General features: G+C 53.8%; 2 protein-coding genes across 28 annotated transcripts; one reads left to right on the top strand and one right to left on the bottom strand.

The window, feature by feature from the left end:
• Positions 1 to 787: 787 nt before the first annotated feature.
• TAFAZZIN (tafazzin, phospholipid-lysophospholipid transacylase) lies at positions 788 to 11,079 on the bottom strand. 10 transcript variants are annotated; one of them, XR_010138957.1, is made up of 13 exons: positions 10,947 to 11,079; positions 10,685 to 10,813; positions 9,646 to 9,691; positions 9,331 to 9,416; positions 8,708 to 8,797; positions 2,887 to 2,967; positions 2,764 to 2,805; positions 2,416 to 2,478; positions 2,246 to 2,298; positions 1,767 to 1,844; positions 1,379 to 1,612; positions 1,213 to 1,258; positions 788 to 1,032 (listed from the first exon to the last, which is right to left on the bottom strand). XR_010138957.1 is itself a non-coding variant. In XM_024240630.3 (11 exons), the coding sequence occupies exons 1-11, from the start codon at positions 11,053 to 11,055 to the stop codon at positions 1,511 to 1,513; spliced, it is 879 nt and encodes a 292-aa protein (XP_024096398.1). In that variant the 5' UTR covers positions 11,056 to 11,079; the 3' UTR covers positions 788 to 1,510. The 10 variants fall into 10 exon arrangements, 6 of the variants coding, with proteins under 6 accessions (XP_024096398.1, XP_024096400.1, XP_002832351.1 ...); XR_010138955.1 differs by having other exon boundaries at positions 1,213 to 1,612; XR_010138956.1 differs by having other exon boundaries at positions 788 to 1,258.
• On the top strand, positions 10,743 to 21,725 carry DNASE1L1 (deoxyribonuclease 1 like 1). 18 transcript variants are annotated; one of them, XM_054545257.2, is made up of 12 exons: positions 10,771 to 11,008; positions 11,563 to 11,738; positions 12,050 to 12,292; positions 13,766 to 13,983; positions 14,311 to 14,395; positions 17,826 to 18,047; positions 18,398 to 18,486; positions 18,567 to 18,653; positions 19,860 to 19,960; positions 20,100 to 20,212; positions 20,291 to 20,539; positions 20,640 to 21,725. In XM_054545257.2, exons 6-12 carry the CDS (start codon positions 17,913 to 17,915, stop codon positions 20,772 to 20,774), a joined length of 909 nt encoding a protein of 302 aa, XP_054401232.1. In that variant the 5' UTR covers positions 10,771 to 11,008; positions 11,563 to 11,738; positions 12,050 to 12,292; positions 13,766 to 13,983; positions 14,311 to 14,395; positions 17,826 to 17,912; the 3' UTR covers positions 20,775 to 21,725. The 18 variants fall into 18 exon arrangements, with proteins under 18 accessions (XP_024096394.1, XP_024096393.1, XP_063577218.1 ...); XM_063721146.1 differs by having other exon boundaries at positions 10,775 to 11,008; positions 11,654 to 11,738; positions 12,069 to 12,292; XM_054545261.2 differs by having other exon boundaries at positions 10,775 to 11,008; positions 11,654 to 11,738.
• The last annotated feature ends 236 nt before the right edge of the window (positions 21,726 to 21,961 follow it).

The following is a 21,961-nucleotide window of genomic DNA, read 5'->3' as shown; positions in this document are numbered from 1 at the left end:
CCATGTTGGCCAGGTTGGTCTCGAACTCCTGACTTCAAATGATCCGCCCACCTTGGCTTCCTAAAGTGTTGGGATTACAGGCGTGAGCCATGGTGCCCAGCTGCTTTTATCTATATTTAATTACAAGTGTTTGTTTTTTCCCAGGTAATTTTTTCCCTTTTTGGTCATTTTTTTAAAAAACCTTTTATTTTGAAATAATTAGGCACCAACACTGCCGAAAGACCTGGTGGTCTGAATCTTCTCTTGTTGCTGGCTCATCTTCGGTGGTTCTATCTTTTCTTTCTTTCCACGTTTCCGTTATAGTATTTTTAATACTGTCTCTACACCACCACCCTGGATTTGCCTTTGCTCCCACCCAGGACCCCCAGCTCCATCTGGGCAACCCCAATCCCACCTCCTGATCGCAGCGTGCACTGCTCATGGCTGGCTACTTGCCGGGCTCTTCAGAGCTCCTCTCCCACCTATGATGCAGCCCAGGTAGGATCCAATTGATTCTCCACACTTGGGGCTCTCTGAAGTGTGGCCCCAATCCACCTGGTTAGCTTTGGGTTTTGAAGCAAGTTCATTAGCCTCACTCCACCTCCTTGGCAAAATGAGGAGATTAATCCCTATTTCTGCAATGTTGTTACAGGGATTACAGACAATAACTGAAGCCTTAAGTGACTGGTGCAGAAGAGGTTGATGCCCATCTGCTCAAGTGTGTTCCATGTGCCCAGGGCACTAAGGGTTCAGCCTTTCTGTCCAGCAGTCACTTCCCATTTTCACCCCTACAGAGAGGCCAGAGGCATTTTACAATAAGCCAACACATATGCTTTATGGTTCTGTTTCAAAAACATGAAAACCCAGGCCCTAGGATTCAAGTGATGTTGAGAGGCAGAAAGGATGGAGAAGTTGTTGGCCCCAGCATGGGGGCAAGCAGCCAGACCTCAGGCCCTCACTCTAGGCTCCACGTGGCTGGGCTTGACTTCTGACCAAGGGCTGCTCTTCCCGCCTGCGGCCCACCTGAGGCCAGACCTTGCCTGAGGAAAGGGCCTGTGGCGGGGGGGGAAGCTCAGGCAGAAGGAAGACGTGGCCAACGGCCATCCCTGAGGAGGTAGTGAGCAGCTCCTGGTTCGGCAAGGGTGGTAGGTAGGAGCCAGGCCGAGGAGTCTTAGGGTCCCCTCTCCACAGCTCTGGTGGGCCCCCCGCTCCCCTAGCCAACTGGTTGCTCACCTGCCTTCTATGCTCCCTCCTGACGCCAGCCCCCGGGAGAGAACATCTGAAGGCAAGAAGGAAAGAGAGCCCTGCCTAAGCTTCTTCCTCCCTGCTTGGCCAAGTGGGGGAAGCAGCTGAGGTCCTTCGTTTAACTGAGGAAGCACGGAGGAGCTGGAATGCCTACCAGCTCGGAGAGGGCACTTGAGAGGGTCTATGAACAAATCTGTCTAAAAGCCACATTTGAGCTAAAAGCATCAGTCCATCCCTCAGCCCCAGCTCTGTGCAGGCCAAGAATCCAGAAGGCAGCAAGCAAGGCCTATCTCCCAGGCTGGAGGTGGTTGTGGAGCTGCTCTGCCTGAGTCTTCAGACGCTGGAATTCCTCTTGAATGAAGTCCGTCAGGACTTTCCGCATCTCCACCTGAGGGAAAGGACCAGGGATGGCCTGCACCCCTCGGGAAGCTTGGCCAAGGTGCCCTGGGAGGGTGACGGGATGGAGAGGGTGGAGGTACCCTGCTGGCAGCCAGCAGCAGGGGGTCCGGGGACAGCTACGGGGGACCCAGGAGGAAACTCACAGCTGACTTGTTCTCCGCCCGGAGCCGCTCGAGTACAGGCAGGGCACTGAAGGGCTTCCCGATCAGCACGGTGATTTTCTGTGGGGTGGCCGCCAAGAGTGATGAGGAGCAGGAGGAGTGCCCACAGCCCCAGCCCAAGCAACCCGGGAGCCAGAAGCTAAGCCCTGGCCCTGCTGTGCCACACACTCCCCAGGGGCCACTCTTCCTCTAAAACGAGGTCCTGGTCCTGGGTCCTGTGCTGTAGATGACCTGTCCCGTCCTGACCCCACAGCCCACCTCTGCCCCAGCCTGACTTCCTCTGCTCTCATTTTATTGTCTCGGTGCCAGGAAGTCCCTGTCTATGTTCCACTCGGTCCCCTGCTGTAGCCTCACGCTCAGCTCCCCCTGCAGCTGGCCTCCATAGTGCTGAGTGGGAGACACAGGGCAGACGGCAGACAGGCAGACAGACAGACAGCCGAAAGTCAGCAGTCCCCACCTACCTGTCCAAAGCGGGGGAAGTAGGGCGGACTGTTAGGAAGGACGTCATTCATTCCTGCAGCACAGTGGACAGAAGGCCAGACGTGGGGTGGAGCAGGGCAGCCTGGGACCAGAGGGACTCCCAGGCCCCCCACCCCAGATGCCATCTCTCTGTCCCCGTCCCCAGGCTCACCGACATGCCACAGGGGCAGGATGATGGGGTTGAGATGACACTCAGCAATCAGGCGCCCGATTCCTGCCCAGTAGGGAGGTAGACATGTTAGCATAAGCTGGGCCCTGAGCCAAGCTTCTGTGCCAGCCTCTGGCCAGTGCCACCCCCAACATCCTCCAGTTCAATTCAGCTCCCTTGGGCAAGCCCCTGCGAGAGGCAGGCCCTAGTCTCAGCACCTGTCCCCTTCCTGGAGCTACAACACACCCATCTACCCCCATACAACCCAGCCTGAGGGGGCGGGAGCCAGGGGTCCACAGGGCCATCTCTGGGCTGGGAGGATGGCTGTGGCCAGAGACCAGCAGCCCTTACCCCACTTGAAACGCAGGAATTCGGAACTCATGTTCACTTTCCCTGGTGAGAGAGCACAGAGGCGAGGCTTGGGAGCCCATCCCGCTCATACTGGGGGGGCTCGACCCAGTCAGCCCTGCTGACCTTCTGGGAAGATATGCACCCAGTCCCCATGGTTGAGCTTCTCCAAAATGAAGTCCATCCCCTTCTGGTAGACGCCATCTCCTGCAAGGACAAGGCCTCTCCCCATCAGTAACCATTCTCGGGAGCATGGGGTGACAGGTTAGCTTACCCTCAACACTCTCCAAACCCCAGTGAAACAGGCCCTTCTCCCTGGGGTCCATGCACTGGGGACTATCCCCCTCAGTCCCTGCTTGCTGAGAAAGCCCCAGCAGATTAGGGACTTCCCATCCCCCACACGCCATCCACATAGACGCCCTCCAATGACCGTCTCCAGGGCCTGCATGGCACTTGGGCACGCTGTGGGGCTTCCTTCCTAATATCTTCTAAACCCCTAAGTGCCAGGCAGCATCAGCTCAAGTCATCTCCTACCGAGATTCTGACCTGGCAATTCCTCCATCTACCTATGAGCCCCGTCTTCAGTGGTTCACCAGCTGGGCCGCTTCAGCCACATACCCTGCAGGCTCTCAAAGATCCCCAGGTCAGCGCACCACCTGCCCTCCCTCCCCAGCCAGGCCCTGGCTGCCAGCCAACCGCTCTCGGAGCCTCATGCGTTCCTTTCTCTTCGAAGGTGCCACTCCTGGGGTGATCCTACCATGTGCCAGCTGCTAGAGAAACCAAGTGCATTTGTGATTTCTAACCTCGCTTAGGCCCCAGATTCTGGGCAACAACCCTTTGCTGGGGTCTCAGCCGCTTGTCACAGCCACTCCTCACAGGGCACCTGCCTGAGGCCTCAGCCTCCACCATTCGTCCCTCCTGCTGACCCCTTCTTCTCAGGGCACTCCGGGAAACTAGACCCTCCCTTATAGGGAGGTCTCTTGGGAAAGGGAGAACATTCATTTGAACACACATCAAGAGCTTGGGAAAAACTCAAACTTGCTAGACTGAAAAACAGTGGAGTCAAACTGCTCCTGGTCTAGCAACCTTCCACATTGGAGATAACCCTGAGACCATGACACTGGACCCAAGAGAAGGAAATGCAAACCTCCTTCCTTCTGAAGCCAATGTTGGCTGCTGCATGCTGGCTGGAAGCCTGGGGACGCTTGGAGACAGTAAGTACACAGTAAGGATCTCATCAACCATGGTGATGGAAAAGTAATCACATGGCAGATAAAAGAGGAAAGAGGTGGAGAGGTTGAAGGAATGGGGTAGAGCAGATATCCTCATCTTATAAAGTGGGGAGTAAAGAAGCCCTATCACAGAGCGAGAGACAGACATTGGGAATACCTCTGGCAATGAACTTTGTTCTCTGCAAGGCCGATTCTTTGGAAGGTGCTAGTTAGGGATCCAGGAATCTCAACCCAACACAAACAGTGCCCTGACCCAGCAGCCCACTCGGGCTAGAGGGAGGGGGTGATGACCCACTGGAGTTTCCCTACTTGGGACGCAGCATGTGTAATAGTACAGGGGAGTCTTCATAGGTACTGGCCCCTTCTCTACTAAAACCCACTGACGCAACCTATCCATTGAGCTTGAAACTGGAATTTAAAAAATAATAATAATATGCTTTTGGAGCAAGACTTCATCATTTGTAGCTTTTGCAAATGCCACTACTGCTCACTTGTGTCACTTGTGTCAAATCACTTCGATACTTAAATACCATATTAAAGTCTACGCTTGGAGAAAAAGGGAATTTTTTGGAACACAGAAGCCAAGTGTGCCAAATACTGCCTTTGCCTTAATGACATATTATTAGTTCTTTGCTGAAGGAACTAAGAGGCAGGGACGAGGGGTGAATGAGCAGAGTCCCCATCTCTCAGAGCAGGTTGGGATAAACGACGCCACGGTCATTTGCCAAGACACAGTGGCCTCTGCTTGTTCCTTTACAGAGACAGAAGTAGCCTCCAAAAGCAGCAGAAAGAGAAACCGCTCCAGGGGGCTGCTTCTGAGGAGTGGGGCTAGGGAGGTGAGGGGTGGGCACTGCAGCTTTCCATTAAAAGCCCCTCTTTGTTATTTGTTATTACTTTATTGGGTTTTACCACATTCTACTTTGACCAGCTAGAAATAATAAACCCCTCCTTGACCTCTAATATCCTTTGGTTACTCTTCCTTCTGTCTCTTTTTCCTCCCAACTGAACCTCTGGGAGGAGTTGCCGCCCCTGCAGTCTCCATTCCCCTCCAACTGCAGCACCACCAGCCCTCAGGCCACAATAATCTGGCTCTGGCAGCTGTCACTCCATGGAAACGCTTCTCCAGCATCACCTGCTGCTTCCATGGTGCCACAGGCGCCTGGTTTGCTTTTCTCTCTGGCCATGGCTCCCTGCCATCTTGGTGGCTTCTCTCTCCCTCTGTACCCTCCTGGGCCTCTGCCCTCTCTGAAGACTCTCACTCTGCATTCGTGACTTTGTGGTTTTTGTGGTTGAATTCCCAGTAGCTTTATTCCTGATAATTCTTTTTTTTTTTTTTTTTTTTTTTTTTGAGACAGAGTCTTGCTCTGTCACCCAGGCTGGAGTGCAGTGGCGCAATCTCAGCTCACTGCAAGCTCCGTCTCCCGGGTTCACGCCACTCTCCTGCCTCAGCCTTCCGAATAGCTGGGACTACAGGTGCCTGCCACCATGCACAGCTAATTTTTTATATTTTTAGCAGAGACAGGGTTTCACTGTGTTAGCCAGGACGGTCTCGATCTCCTGACCTCGTGATCTGCCCGCCTCGGCCTCCCAAAGTGTTGGGATGACAGGCGTGAGCGACTGCACCCAGCCCCCTGATCATTCTTCTAAGTTCCAGAACTGCACACCCCACTGCCTCTGGGACTGCTCTCCTTCCACAGGTGAGGGGCTCCTCAGATGCAGCACAAGCAAAACAGGACTCACCCTCTCCCCTCCCAGCCCCCGCACTGCTTTCCCTTTGCACCCTTCTCCCCGTGGTTCAGCTCCAACACCTGGTGTCATCTTTGAGTTCTCTTCCTCACCCCACCTACACTTAATCTATCAACAAGTCCAGAGTACATCCCAAAGAAGTCCCCTTCTCCGGTTCTCCACCGTGACACTTGGAGGCCCAGCCACAATCATCTGCTGCTGGAGCTACTGTGACAGCCCTGAACTGGGCTCCTCACATCCACCTAGCCCTGCTGCAGCCACATTGCAACTAGAATGGTATCTCTCTTTTTTTTTTTTTTTTTTTTTTGAGACGGAGTCTTGCTCTGTTGCCCAGGCTGGAGTGCAGTGGCGCGATCTCGGCTCACTGCAACCTCCGCCTCCCGAGTTCAAATGATTCTCCTGCCTCAGCCTCCTGAGTAGCTGTGATTATGGGCCTGTGTCACCACGCCCGGCTAATTTTTTTTTTTTTTTTTTTTTTTTTTTTTTTGAGACGGAGTCTCACTCTGTCACCCAGGCTGGAGTGCAGTGGCACGATCTCTGCTCACAGCAAGTTCTGCCTCCCGGGTTCGTGCCATTCTCCTGCCTCAAGCTCCGCCTCTTTTTTTTTGAGACGGAGTCTCACTCTGTCACCCAGGCTGGAGTGCAGTGGCACGATCTCTGCTCACAGCAAGTTCTGCCTCCCGGATTCGTGCCATTCTCCTGCCTCAAGCTCCGCCTCCCGGGTTTGCGCCATTCTCCTGCCTCAGCCTCCCAAGTAGCTGGGACTACAGGTGCCTGCCACCACGCTCGGCTAATTTTTTTGTTTTTAGTAGAGACGAGGTTTCATCCTATTAGCCAGGATGGTCTCGATCTCCTGACCTCGTGATCCACCCGCCTCGGCCTCCCAAAGTGCTGGGATTACAGGCGTGAGCCACCACGCCCGGCCTCGGCTAATTTTTATATTTTTAGTAGAGACGGTGTTTCGCCACGTTGGTCAGGCTGGTCTCAAACTCCTGACCTCAGGTGAACCACCCGCCTCGGCCTCGCAAAGTACTGGGATTACAGGCATGAGCCACTGTGCCCGGCAGATGCTATCTCTTAACCACAGACACAAGCATGTCACCACCTGGATGAGAGCACAGTCAAGTACTTTTTGTACTTTTTTTTTTTTTTTTTAAGACCAGGTCTCCCTCTGTGGCCCAGGCTGGAGTGCAGTGGCATGATCTCAGCTCATTGCAACCTCCGCCTCCTGGGTTCAAGCAATTCTCCCACCCCAGCCTCCCGAGTAGCTGAGATTATAGGCGTGCGCCACCACATCCAGCTAATTTTTGTATTTTTAGTACAGACAGGGTTTTGCCACGTTAGCCAGGCTGGTCTCAAACTCCTGACCTCAGGTGATCCACCCACCTCAGCCTCCCAAAGCACTGGGATTACAGGCGTGAGCCACCCCGCCTGGCTATCTAATCTAATCTAATCTAATCTAATCTATCTATCTATCTATCTAATCTATCTGTCTGTCTATCTATCTATCTAATCTATCTATCTAATCTATCTACCTACCTACCTACCTACCTACCTACCTATCTATATATCTATCTGTCTATCTATCTATCTACCTACCTACCTACCTACCTACCTATCTATATATCTATCTGTCTATCTATCTATCTATCTACGTACCTACCTACCTACCTACCTATCTATCTATCTATCTATCTATCTATCTGTCTATGTATCTATACCTGGGGTCTCACTATATTGCTCAGGCTGGCCTCAAATTCCTGGGCTGGGTTGGGCACAATGGCTCATGCCTGTAATCCCAGCACTTTGAGAGGCTGAGGCGGGAGGATCGCTTGAGTCTAGGAGGGAGTTCAAGACCAGCCCTGGCAATGTAGTAAGACCCCAACTCTACAAAAAAAAAAAAAAAAAAAAAAAAAAAGAATTAGCTGGGCACACTCCTTAGTCCCAGCTGCTCAGGAGGCTGAGGTGAGAGGATCGCTTGAACCCAGGAAACAGAAGCTGCAGTGAGCCATCATCACGCCATGGCACTCCAGCCTGGACAACAGAAACAGACATTGTCTCAAGGAAAAAAAAAAATCGAGGGTTCAAGTGATCCTCCCACCTCAGCTGGGACTGCAGGCATGCACCAATGCAGCCAGCTAGAATTCAAAATTCTTTTTTTTTTTTTGAGACGGAGTTTCGCTCTTATTGCCCAGGCTGGAGTGCAATGGCACGATCTCAGCTCACCACAACCTCCGCCTCCCAGATTCAAGCAATGCTCCCGCCTCAGCCTCCCAAATAGCTGAGATTACAGGCGCACACCACCACGCCCGGCTAATTTTTGTATTTTTAGTAGAGATGGGGTTTCACCATGTTGGTTAGGCTGGTCTCGAACTCCTGACCTCGTGATCCGCCCGCCTCGGCCTCCCAAAGTGCTGGGATTACAGGCATGAGCCACCATGCCCGGCACTTTTTTTTTTTTTTTTTTTGAGACAGAGTCTCGCTCTATCACCCAGGCTGGAGTGCAGTGGCGAGATCTCGGCTCACTGCAAGCTCCACCTTCCGGGTTCACACCATTCTCCTGCCTCAGCCTCCTGAGTAGCTGGGACTACAGGCGCCCGCCACCACGCCCAGCTAATTTTTTGTATTTTTAGTAGAGACGGGGTTTCACCATGTTAGCCAGGATGGTCTCGATCTCCTGACCTCGTGATCTGCTGGCCTCAACCTCCCAAAGTGCTGGGATTACAGGCGTGAGCCACCGCACCCGGCCAGAATCCAAAATTCTTAATAGGATTATTCTAGAATCTTCATATTCTACATACAACTTATATTTTCTACCTTTCTTTTGTTTAAAATATTTTTATTTTTAAAGAGACAGGGTCTTACTATGTTGCCCAGGCTGGTCTCAAACTCCTGGGCTTGAGTGATCCTCCCACCTCAACCTCACAAAGTGCTGGGATGACAAATGTGAACTGCTGTGCCTGGCCTACCTTTCTCTCTTCTTTTTCCAGCACCTGGCATGTGCCTGCCTGTGTCTAGAACACCTTTCCCCTCATTCTCTGGTTGGAAAAATTCTGCTCCTGCAGAGGAAGGAGCAATCTGGATTCAAATCCTGGCTTTGCCACCTCCTACCCCATGACCTTGGGCCAGCAGCTTAATCTCTGTGATCCTCCCTGTCTGGAGAATAGGGATCAAAATGGCCCCTATCCCCTGGGGTTCTCACCCCACAAGCCTGTTTGTTCTCCTAGAAGCAAAACCCTCTGGCCTGCAGGTACATGCTACTGCCACCATGGACCAATGACAATGCACTGTTCTCAATGAGTCTCTTAGTGACATCCCTGAGAGAAGGGGGTGTGGATAATGCCTCCTTGAATTCTAATGCCAAGGCTCCAGGTCCACACGATCCCTGGGCAGTTGCAGAGAGTTGAGGGCTCTCCAAGGAGCCATCCCTCCTCCTGCAGCCTCTGCCCCCTCTGCTGGCATGTGATGGAGCTGGGCCTCATGTTGGCTCCCGGGCTGCCTACCCCCATAGGTCCCTCCAAAACAGAGACACTGGCCACCAGCTTTCCTGCCCCAGAAATGCCTCCCTGCACTCGCTGGAGGAGCAGCTCACCTCGGCACACAGGCACACACTTGCCCAAGCTGAAGAAGTGGGAGTGTAGCTCCTTGGTGAAGCAGATGTCTGCAGCTGCAGGGGTCCTGAGCAGGGACAGATGCAATAAGTCCTGCCCCCTGCACCCCGCTCCACCACCCTGCCCCCAGCATCAGCATGCAGAAGGGAGGCACAGGGGAGGGCCTGCGGGGCCCCACCCCATGCCCTGCCTGGACTGCTGGACGCCACCTCCTGGGCAGAGCAGGAGGAGGGCAAATCTGGGCAGAGGCAGGTGGGGCCGGCCCGGCCCACTTCGAGGGGCCCATTCCTCCTCACCAACGCATCAACTTCAGGTTCCAGATGTGGCGGAGTTTCAGGATCCCTAGAGGACAGGAAAGGCTTCATGCCCCAACTTCCCATATCCCCAGGGAGTGCCCTTCCTTCACCCCATTTCAGGGAATGAGGGACAGCAGCACTACCATTTCCCTACAGCCCAAAGTGGCATCTTTCAGACCCTTAGGCCAGACCATTCAGTTCTCCCTGGCTCCTCCCTCTCCTCCAGCCTCCACATCTTACTAATCACTGCACCTGGACTGCCTATCTCCCCAACATACTTGGACAATGCCCATTCTTCTATACTTCTCCCTGTACTGTCACTGCAACCAGCCCAGTCTAGGCTAGTGGATGGCTGCAAGGCCTCCTTCCTGGCCTTCCAGGATCCACCTGTGACATCTATAGGCCTTTCTCCACCCAGCAGCCAGGGTGAGCTCTGAAGGGCTCCAGTGTGGCCAGGTGGCTCCCCATGAGCTCTAGGACAGTCTAACCCCTCTGTTCAGGAGTGGAAGCCCCGGGCACCCCTCCACCCAGCCATCTGGTTACCGGAGCCAAGCAACTTCCTGTGAAGTCAGCAAAGCAGGAACCTCTAGGTGTGGCAACCAGGCTCCCAAATAGGGCTGAAGGGTACACGCCCAGCCAGGGGCAAACCTGAAGCCAGGACACTGGGCTTCCAGTCCCTGGCCCAGAACTTCTTCACAGGATATCCTATGTCCAACCCCCAAATTTTTCCCAAGACTGTGGGGCCCTGGATGGTTTAAAGAATAGAGGGTTCTGGAGGCCTGACGTTAAAGGAGCTGTAAGATCTGCCCTGTGGCCGTTCCTTGGTCCTGCTCCATGCCCAAGGCCCTCTCCAAATCATGCTCCCTCAGGGATGCTGCAGGAGCCACAAATCAAAGTCTCAGCCCTGGGGCAGAACACCCGGAAACTGGAGTGCCAGGGCTCCATGAAAACGCAGCGAGAAGGGGTTTGTTCTGACGAGGCTGGGCCCGTCCCGAATCCTCGCCTTTCCTCCCCCTGCCCAGCACACTGGCCCGGGTACCCCAGAGATGAGGGTCGTCCATGCAGGACTGGTGATTGGACACAGTGATGAGGGGCGTGGCCGGGCCTCGGTTCTCGATGAGCTCGTACAGCACCTCCTTGTTGTGCACGGTCAGGTGGTTCATGTACTCTGGCGCGGAAGGAGAGGTCAGGCGCTCAGGGCTCGCCCGCTAGGTCCGGGCCGCGGCGTCCCCCACCCTAAGTCCCACCTCCGGCCGGGCATGGGTACCCGGGCGGGCCTGCCTCGGCCTGGGCCCACTCACTGGTCCAGAAGCAGCTGTAGGTGCCCACCAAGCCCATGACGACGCTGCTGGCCAGGGTCCAGGTGAGCGGCGGCACCGCGGGGAACGGCCACTTCACGTGCAGGGGCATCCCCACCCGGCCCGCGGCCGGCGCTCCCAGCGCCCCGGGCCGGCCTGTGGGGCGCCTCTAGGTCTGCGACCTCGACCGTTCGAGACACTGGCCCCTGACTGGCCCGCGCACGGACAGACAGGAGGCGCGGCGCAACAGGGGACTGGACCGAGGTCCCTTCGCAGGTCAGGCCGGAGCCGCGCCCGGCCCCGCTCTCTCGTCACTGAGGAGCGGTCGCTGGGGTCACAGGCCGTGGGCGCGCTGCGGAACGGGAGGAAACGGGAGGAAACGGGAGGAAACGGGAAGGCGGGCGCTGGCGCCCCGGCCCGGCGCAACCGCCGGAAAGCGAACCTGCGCCGGTGCCCGGCCCCACCGACTGTCGCAAAGCGCGCCCGGGCCGCTTAACGGCAGCAAGGCCAGCCCCGGGGCGGTGGGAAGTGGCCGTCATCCCGTGGGGCTCCCGCTTCCGGGCAGCCTCCTGCGCTCGCCTTTTGTCTCTGTAGTGTTTCTGTTTTTTGTTTGACACAGGGTCCAGCCAGATCCAGGCTGGAGTGCAGTAGTGGGATCACGGCTCACTGCAGCCTCGATCTCCCAGACTCAAGCGATTCTCCTGCCTCAGCCTCCCGAGTAGCTGGGACCACAGGCGCCCGCCATCACACTCTGATCCACCCGCCTCGGCCTCCCAAAGTGTTGGGATTACAGCCGTGAGCCACCCCGCCCAGCCACATATACAATTTTACGTATTTACAGTACTACATGATACTATGTATATGTAGCAATATATAATCTACTGTATGGCAAAATATACAATATATATAGCAATATATACAAACATATTGTGTATTATGTGTAATACAAGAAACAGTATTTTATACCATTTGATACAGTCACAATGTCAGCTACTACCTCTAGTTCTGAAACATATTCATGACCCAGAAAGAAAGCCCCCTATGCATTAAGCAGCCAGTTTTTTATTTTTATTTTATATTTATTTATTTATTATTATTTTTTTAAGAGTCTCGCTCTGTCACCAGACTGGAGTGCAGTGGCACAATCTCGGCTCACTGCAACTGTAGCAGAACGAGTCGCAGACAAAACTCCTCAGACACCAGATTAAAGAAGGAAGAGGTTTTTTATTCGTCCGGGAGCGTCGGCAGACTCGTGTCTTAAGAGCCAAGCTCCCCGAAAAAGAAACTCCTAGCCCTTTTAAGGGCTTACAACTCTAAGGGGTCTACGTGAAAAAGTCATAATAGATTAAGTAAGCGTGAGGAACGTGACTGGGGGCTACATACATCAGCTAACAGAACAAAAAGTTTTACAGTGCTTTCTCATACAATGTCTGGAATTTACAGATAACACCAGTAGTTTTGGTCAGGGGTTAATATTATCATTATTTTAGCCACCAGGGCCAGGTGGTGGTGCCAAGGTCGTCTAGCTATTTATCTTACTTCTGTTTTTTTCCAACTTTTTGCTTTCTCCCTTTTCTCCTGTCTTATAAACTAGGGAAAAGGGGAGGTTGGGGAGAAACTGAGAAGGACAACAGGAGAAGTGGTAGCCTCATACCATACAACCTCTGCCTCCCGGGTTCAAGCTATTCTCCTGCCTCAGCCTCCTGAGTAGCTGGGACTACAGGCGCAGGCCACCACGCCCGGCTAATTTTTTTTTTGTTTTGTTTTGTATTTTAGTAGAGATGGAGTTTCACCATGTTGCCCAGGTTGGTCTCGAACTCCTGAGCTCAGGCAGTCCACCCACCTCAGCCTCCCAAAGTGCTAGGATTACAGGCATGGGCCACCGCACCCGGCAGTTTTTTATTTTTATTTTTATTTATTTTTATTTTTGAGACAGAGTCTTGCTCTGTTGCCCAGGCTGGAGTGCAGTGGTGAGAACTCAGCTCACTGCAACCTCTGCCTCCCAGGTTCAAGCGATTCTTCTGTCTCAGCCTCCTGAGTAGCTGGGATTACAGGTGCAAGCCACCACACCTAGCTAATTTTTGTATTTTTAGTAGAGACTGGGTTTCTTCATGTTAGTCAGGCTGGTCTTGAACTCCCGGCCTCAGGTGATCCGCCCGCCTCTCCTCCCAAAGTGTGAGTCACCCTGCCTGGCCTGTTTTTTATTTTTAAACTATAATTTATTGATTTTTTTTTTTTTTGAAATGGAGTTTCGCACTGTCGCCCGGGCTGGAGTGCGAGTGCAGTGGTGTGATCTCGGCTCACTGCAAGCTCCGCCTTCCAGGTTCAAGCAGTTCTCCTGCCTCAGCCTCCTGAGTAGCTGGGATTACAGGCGCCCACCACCACGCCCAGCTAATTTTTTGTATTTTTAGTAGAAATGGGTTTCATTATGTTGGCCAGGCTGGTCTTGAACGCGGTCTCGAACGCCTGACCTCGTATCCACCCGCCTCAGCCTCCCAAAGTGCTGGGATTACAGGCATGAGCCACCACGCCCAGCCCATAATTTATTGATTTTTTAAAAATTTGTCCAGCCTTCTATCACCACGTCGAATCCATTAGTTGCAGCCATCCAATGAGAAGCTGAGTGGATTCAGCCCCATCTCCTGCTCACAGACCCTGTCCGAGCACCTCAGTTGTCCCAACAGCGTCACTGCAGGACCCCCAGGACGTTGGACTGCCAGCTCCCTGGGTCTCCTCCTCTCTGGGGCAGATCCTCAGTCCTCCCTTGACTTCACGACTGTGGCCAGATCATGTGTGGACTGTCCCTCTCTTTGTGTCTCCAGAGCGCTTGCATCAAACACCCCTAACTCAGAAGTGTGCAGCCACACTGGGACTCAGAACCCAAGAACAGGGACAGAAGACTCATGCCCTTGGGGTGCCTGGTCTCGTGGCATCAGGCATGACTTCCAGCTCCTGCGCCTTCCCCAGCAACTGCTGACTGGGGACCCAGACTGGGAGCTGAGCGACAGGCCTGGCGAGCGAAGCTCGGGGTCTCACTCAGGTACCAGCTCCTCCTTGCCCCAGGCCCTTGGCACAGGTAACTGCTTATTAGGGGACTGCTGCTGCTCAGCCGCAGAGACAGCTGGCCTGCCAGGCTTGAGTGACTCACAGGTCTGTCATGTCCCACTGGCCCGGGAAGGCGGGGTCTGGGAGGGTGGGCGGGCAGGTCAGCAGTTCCCAGGCCGGGTGCTCGCCCTCCTTGTTGGCGGTGGGGCGGAGACGGGGCGGGCCTGCCTGTTGGCAAGGGTGGGGCGTCCGGCCCAGCCAGGCCCTTCCTGGCCGGGTGGCTCAGGAACATAGCCTCTTCCTCTTTTTTTTCCCCTCCTAGCCCTATTCAGGCAGGAGCTGCTCTTCTGGGGTATCGCGATCCACTTAAGGATGAGGCAGACTTGGTGACAAGCTGGTCTGAACAGGTATGGGAGCCCCCTGGGGAGACGGAAGAAGGGAGGAAGTTGCCTTCTGCCTGGGGAGGGTTTGGGAAGGAGAGGGAAGCCTAGGGCTCCCACCAAGGCTGATGTTGACAGCCAGGGTTTGGGGCTGAAGCCAGGAACAGTCGCTCTCTCTGGTTCTTACTGGTAGCCCTCATGGGGGTCCCTGACGCCAAAGCCTCCAAGGCTGCCTGTGCCAGCCCAGGGCTGCCCACATGCCCATGTATATCCCAGAATAGGCACCAGGGCAGGGAACCCAAACTAGCATGAGTGACAGAGCAGGTGGTCAGGGAGAAACAGACATCAAACCCAGCCAGGAGAGAGACACCGCAACAAAGAGACAGAGAAGGGAAACCAGAGACGAGAGGGAAAGTGAGACAGAGACAAGCAGAGCCTCAGAGAGGCAGGAAGTGAGCCTGAAGGGAAGGTGACAGGTTGATAGAGAAAAGCAGGCAGACAGAGCAGAGGAACTCATGCCTCTTTGCAAAAGCCACATGGACAGGGCATGGAGCCAGGGGATGAGCCCTGCAAGGTTAGGTGAGTGTGAGACAAAGATAAACTTCGAGAGGGGGGCTCCAGCTGGTGAGATGAACAAGAAGGGCTCCCCAGTGGTGGCAGGGGCATGGGAAAGAGTCCCCATCACAGGTTGCAATGGGGATGATTTGGCCATATCTGAGATCTTTTAAAATGCACACACCCTTCACTGCCGGGAGTTTATCTTAAAGAGAACATCTCACAAGTGGGGAGACAGAGATGAACGAAGATGTTCCTGTAGTTGCTAATGGAGGCGAAAAGCACTGGGGTCTCGGAACAACATGGTGAAACCCCATCTCTCCAAACAAATTTAAAAAATTAGCTTGGTAGCCAGGCACAGTGGCTCACACCTGTAATTCCAGCACTTTGGGAGGCTGAGGTGGGAGGATCACTTGAGGTCAGGAGTTCGAGACCAGCCTGACAACATGGTGAAACCGTGTCTCTACTAAAAGTACAAAAATTAGCCGGGTGTGGTGGCACCCGCCTGTAATCCTAGCTACTTGGGAGGCTGAGGCAGGATAATCTCTTGAGCCTGGGAGACGGAGGTTGCAGTGAACTGAGATCGAGCCACTGCACTCCAGCCTGGGAGACAGAGTGAGACTCCATCTCAAAAAAAGAAAAACAATTAGCTTGGTGTGGCAGCATGCACCTGTAGTCCCAGCTACTCGGAAGGCTGAGGTGAGAGCATCACTTGAGCCTGGAAGATGGAGGTTGCAGTGAGCTGAGATCACATTACTGCCCTCCAGCCTGAGCAACAGAATGAGACTATCAAAAAAAAAAAAAAAAAAAAAAAAAAAGTGGGCCGGGCACGGTGGCTCATGCTACTCAGGAGGCTGAGGCAGGAGAATCACTTGAACCCGGAAGGCAGAGGTTGCAGTGAGCCAAGATCGTGCCACTGCACCCCAGCCTGGTGACAGAGCAAGACTCCATCTCAAAAAAAAAGTAGACTAGGCCAGGTGCAGTGGCTCAGGCCTATAATATCCCAGCACTGGCTGGGCACGGTGGCTCACACCTGTAATCCCAGCACTTTGGGAGGCCAAGGCCGGCTGATCACCTGAACTCAGGAGTTCGAGACCATCCTGGCCAAGATGGTGAAACCCTGTCTCTACTAAAAAATATAAAAATTAGCTGGGCATGGGGGCGGGTGCCTGTAATCCCAGCTACTCGGGAGGCTGAGGCAGGGAGTTGCTTGAACCCGGGAGGCTGAGGTTGCAGTAAGCTGAGATCACGCCACTACTCTCCAGTCTGGGCGACAGAGTGAGACTCTCTCAAAAAAAAAAAAAAAAAAAAAAAAAATCAAAATCCCAGCACTTTGGGAGGCTGAGGTAGGAAGATCACTTGAGTCCAGGAGTTTGAGACCAGCCTGGGAAACATAGAATTCAGGAGGCTACAGTGAGCTGTGATGGCACCATTGCACTCCAGTCTGGGCGACAGAGCAAGACTTTGTCTCAAATAAAGAAACAATAAAAGAATAAGCTTGACCGCTTGTGCACTGTTGGCGAGAATGTAAAATGGTGCAGTCACCATGGAGACCAATATGACAGTTCCTCAGAAAATTAAAAATAGAACTACCATATGATCCAGCAATTCCACTTCTGGGTATATACCCAAAAGAACTGAAAGCAGGGGCTGGGTGCTGTGGCTCACGCCTGTAATCCCAGCACTTTGAGAGGCCAAGGCAGGCAGATCACGAGGTCAAGAGATGCATGAGGCTGGGGCACCAGGGCTCATTCCTGCAATCCCAGCACTTTAGGAGGCTGAGGCAGGAGAATTGCTTGAGCCCAGGAGTTCAAGACCAGCCTGGGCAACATAGTGAGACCTTGTCTCTATTTAAAAAAAAAAAAAAAAATAGGGCGCGGTGGCTCACGCCTGTAATCCGAGCACTTTGGGAGGCCAAGGTGGGCAGCTCACCTGAGGTCAAGAGTTCGAGACCAGCCTGACCAACATGAAGAAACCCCATCTCTACTAAAAATACAAAATTAGCTGGGCGTGGTGGAGCATACCTGTAGTCCCAGCTATTTGGGAGGCTGAGGCAGGAGAATCACTTGAACCTGGGAGGCAGAGGTTGCAGTAAGCTGAGATCGCACCATTGCACTCCAGCCTGGGCAGCAAGAGTGAAACTCCGTCTCAAAAAAAAAAAAAAACAAAACAAAAAACAAAAACAAAAACCAGATGGATGGATGAATGAATGAATGAACAAAATGTGGTCTATCCAGATGCCCAGACAATGGAAGATGATTCAGCCATGAAGAGGAGAGAAATCCTACAGCCGGGCGCGGTGGCTCACGCCTGTCATCCCAGCACTTTGGGAGGCCGAGGCGGGCAGATCACAAGGTCAGGAGATCAAGACCATCCTGGCTAACATGGTGAAACCCCGTCTCTACTAAAAATACAAAAAATTAGCCGGGCTTGTGGCAGGTGCCTGTAGTCCCAGCTACTCAGGCGGCTGAGGCAGGAGAATGGCGTGAACCCAGGAGGCGGAGCTTGCAGTGAGCCGCGTTTGCGCCACTGCACTCCAGCCTGGGCGACAGAGTGAGACTCCGTCTCAAAAAAAAAAAAAAAAAAATTCTGACATATGCTCCAACATGAATGACCCTTGAGGACATTTTGCTGAGTGAAATGAGCCAGTCACAAAAAGACAAATACTGTAGGATTTCACTTTTTTTTGAGACGGAGTCTCATTGTTGCCCAGGCTGGAGTGCAGTGGTGCGATCTTGGCTTGATCTTCACAGAGCAAGACTCTGTCTCAAAAACAATTTTTTTTTTTGAGACAGAGTCTCACTCTGTCACCCAGGCTGGAGTGCAGTGGTATGATCTCAGGAAGTCACTGGGAGGCTGGTGCTGGGCAGCAGCTAGTGTCACTTTCTCTTCCATATTTCAGCGCTCCCAGAGCCAGAACTGAGCCCAGTGAAAGCGCACCCTGGGGCAGCCTGGATTCCTGGGGGGTCCCCGGCAGCCACACGCAGCCATGCACTACCCAACTGCACTCCTCTTCCTCATCCTGGCCAGTAGGGCCCAGGCCTTTCGCATCTGCGCCTTCAATGCCCAGCGGCTGACGCTGGCCAAAGTGGCCAGGGAGCAGGTGATGGACACCTTAGTTCGGGTAAGTTCATCACTTCAGGGAAACTCTGCCCCTAACCACCATGACCCAAAGCCCCCAGCCCTGCCTGACCAGGGGTATGTTCTAGAGAAGAGAGGACAGGAAGAGGTGTGGCACAGAGATGCAGCACAGGCGCTTGCCTCCTGCTGGCCCCAGTCTCCTCCTCTGTGAAACAGGTGACATGTGGGTGGGATGAGTCTTTTCCTGGGGCATTTCCAGTCCCACTGCTTTCTGTGGGCTGCAGCCAGTGAGCCTTAACACTCTTGGCTACAACAGTGCCAGTTCCCTGGGCCCACTGCCTCCTCTCAGGGCAGCTGGCACTGAGTCAGGCTGGCCTTCCTGGTGTCCCACAGATACTGGCTCGCTGTGACATCATGGTGCTGCAGGAGGTGGTGGACTCTTCTGGCAGCGCCATCCCCCTCCTGCTTCGAGAACTCAATCGGTGAGGAAGGTTCTGTGGGTCTAATCAGGGGCACACCCAGAGCCTTGAGGCCCTGACCCTGCCTCCCCTTTTCTTGGCAGATTTGATGGCTCTGGGCCCTACAGCACCCTGAGCAGCCCCCAGCTGGGGCGCAGCACCTACATGGAGACGTACGTGTACTTCTATCGGTGAGCACGGAGCTGGCAGCGCAGCAGGGTAGGGGGCGGTCCTTGGCCCTAATGTGAGGTAGGCTCATTAGTCCCCGGGGCCACAGGCCCCCCATCCTGGGACAGCCTCACCTGCTTTGCATGCTTTCTCTTCTCAACACCTTTTATTCTGGGCTCTTCCCATCCTCGACCCCCGCCAGAGTGTCCATAGAGCAGGAGGCCTTCCTTCTGTAAGCACAAATGTGGGGTCCCTCCTCCTCTCTCCTGTGGGAGCTGCTGAGGCTCAGGGTGTGGCTGGCCCCCTCTATGAAAGTGGCCAGCAAGGGCTGCAGCTCCTAGGAAGAGGCTCCGTGGGGACCACTTATGGGCCTTGGGTAGACCTGATCTTCTAAGTCCCTGGGAGGACAGGCTGGCAGGGAGCCCTTTGGAGTCAGGATCCAGAGGGCAAGGGAGGCTGCAGGGAAGGAGAACTGATTCTCTATATAAATAAAATTATATGGCATCTGGCGTGTGCTCCAAAATTACTGGGTAGGCAGGGTACAGTGGCTCATGCCTGTAATCGCAATGCTTTGGGAGGCTAAAGCAGCAGGATCACTTGAACCCAGGAGTTCAAGGCTGCAGTGAGCTATGATTGTGCCACTGCACTCCAGCCTGGGCAACAGAGTGAGACCATGTCTCAAAAAAAAAAAAAAAAAAAAAAATGAATGACATCAAAGTGTCCAAATGTCAAAATGTACCATACCCAGTCCGTGGAATATTATTCAGCCAGAAAGAGGAATGAAGCACAGACGTGCCACAGCATATGGACGAACACGGAAAACATTGATGAGCTGATTTCATTCATATGAAATATCCAGAATAGGCAAATGTACAAGATAGAGAACAGATTAATGGTTGCAGGGGCTGGGGGGAGGGGAGAATGGAGAGTAACTGGTAATGGATGTTATGTTTTTATTAGGGGTAATGGATACCAATGTTTTAAAATTGATCGTAGCAATAGTTGCACAGCCTTATGAATGTACAAAAAAACCGTGTTGTATACTTGAAGCAGGTGAATTTTATGGCATATGAATTATGTCTGATTTTTTAAAGTTCTAGAGACAGGTTGGGAGGGCTGTGCCCACATTGCCGCTGTTAGTGGAGGGCCCCTCCCTGAGCGCCGTTTGGCACTTGCAAGCCAAAATCAAAGACGTGGGGCCACTGCTGCCCATCCCTTGGTCCTCCCAGGTCACACAAAACACAGGTCCTGAGTTCCTACGTGTACAACGACGAGGATGATGTCTTTGCCCGGGAGCCATTTGTGGCCCAGTTCTCTTTGCCCAGCAATGGTAGGAAGGGAAGGGTGGGCTTGGTACGTGGGAGCAGAAGGGGAGTTCTGGCTGGCTCCACTGGGGGCTTCCTCACCCAGAGGGGCTGGGGGAGAAGGTCCAGGAGTGGATGGCAGCCCTCGGTCCCTGGGCCTTGCAGTCCTTCCCAGCCTGGTGTTGGTCCCGCTGCACACCACTCCTAAGGCCGTAGAGAAGGAGCTGAACGCCCTCTACGATGTCTTTCTGGAGGTCTCCCAGCACTGGCAGAGCAAGGTAGGCCTGGGCAGTTGGTACAGGAGGGACAAGGATAGGGCGGCCCAGCGGCCAGCCTCATGGCTGCTGTGTCTCTAGGATGTGATCCTGCTCGGGGACTTCAATGCTGACTGCGCTTCACTGACCAAAAAGCGCCTGGACAAGCTGGAGCTGCGGACTGAGCCAGGCTTCCACTGGGTGATTGCCGACGGGGAGGACACCACAGTGCGGGCCAGCACCCACTGCACCTATGACCGCATTGTGCTGCACGGGGAGCGCTGCCGGAGTCTGCTGCACACTGCGGCTGCCTTTGACTTCCCCACGAGCTTCCAGCTCACCGAGGAGGAGGTGAAGGGATGGGGCTGGCACGAGGAGGGAGGGCAGGAGCAGGGTTGCAGGGAAGCCCCTCGGCCCCGGGCACTGACACTGCCCCACCACCCATTCCCAGGCCCTCAACATCAGTGACCACTACCCCGTGGAGGTGGAGCTGAAGCTGAGCCAAGCGCACAGCGTCCAGCCTCTCAGCCTCACTGTTCTGTTGCTGCTGTCACTCCTGTCCCCTCAGCTGTGCCCTGCCGCCTGAGCGTCCCCCTACCCCCCCAGGGCCTGCTGCCTTTTGGGACTTAAACGCCAGCCTCCCCTGTCCATCCAGCCCTGGGGCTGGGGAGCTTCAACTACAGTTGCCCTGTGACTGCAGTCCACCCCCACCTGCCTTTTGTTTGATTTGGCTTGTTCTTTGGTTGGGCTTGTGCCTAGATTAGGAGAGGAAGCCAGGGGCCCCAAGGCTGGACTCATGCCACCTGCCAGGTAGTGTACTATCAGGAGTGGAGACAGAGTGGGCTCTGGGTTGGGGTAGGGGAAGGGAGGGCTCAGAAAGAGGAATCAAGATGTATGACAAGAAAGAAAGTTACTGAGAACAAAAACCCAGATTGGTGAGATACAACACTTGTGCAGCAGATATGCCAATGGGCCATCTTTATCGTGGATTGGTAAGAATCACCAGGAAACCATTAAGCCCTGATAGCTACAAGGAGAGTGGTTAATCTGCTGCGTCAAACTCCTTCCCTGAAACCAGCAAACACCGGGAAACATTTTGGCTCATTGTAATCCGGTGAACAATGCAGTCAGGCCTGTTATAACCACTGAGCAGCCACGCTCGCACCTCCTGGGTGCTGTCGTCTGTTGGCACAGGCTTCTGCATGCCTGGGAAAGTCCAGCCAAGGCTGGTCAAGGTAACATCTCCACGCAGAAAATCTGCACCAGTTATGTAACCTAACAAGCTGTGTGAACCCAGGTGCCCCGGTAAAGGGGCTGCAGGACACAGCAAAATGCCAGCAGCGTGCCGGACCCCTCCCTTCCATCCTCCTCTCCAAAGAAAAGAGGTCAGGAAAAACACTGGCTGGGACGCTAGAAGGATCATGTGTTAACTATAATCACATTTATGGTTTGGAACCATCACCCCAAAGTAGAAAAAAAAAGGTATTCCCAGGTATGTTTGGCAAAAGAAAATAAAGATAATTAAAAACCTAAGAAATGGCTGTAAATTGAGATTACAAAAAACCAGAGGCCTTTTGGGAGCCACAGGCTGGGGGCTGGGGCCAACATACCCCAGCTCTGGGACCAAAAGCCTTTGGAGTCCTGTCCCTGGATACAGATGCTCAGGCCACCCACCTAGCATTCCTCATTTTTGCTGCTCCCCCAAAAGCCAGCGCTGTTCTACAATAGTTCAGGTCAGACATCTAAGATCCCCAGGCCAAACCATGCCACACA

This window comes from Pongo abelii, chromosome X, assembly GCF_028885655.2.
Source record: "Pongo abelii isolate AG06213 chromosome X, NHGRI_mPonAbe1-v2.0_pri, whole genome shotgun sequence".
Lineage (NCBI taxonomy): Eukaryota > Metazoa > Chordata > Mammalia > Primates > Hominidae > Pongo > Pongo abelii.
Note: the sequence above shows the minus strand (reverse complement) of the source record. Positions and strands in the feature narration are given on the sequence as shown.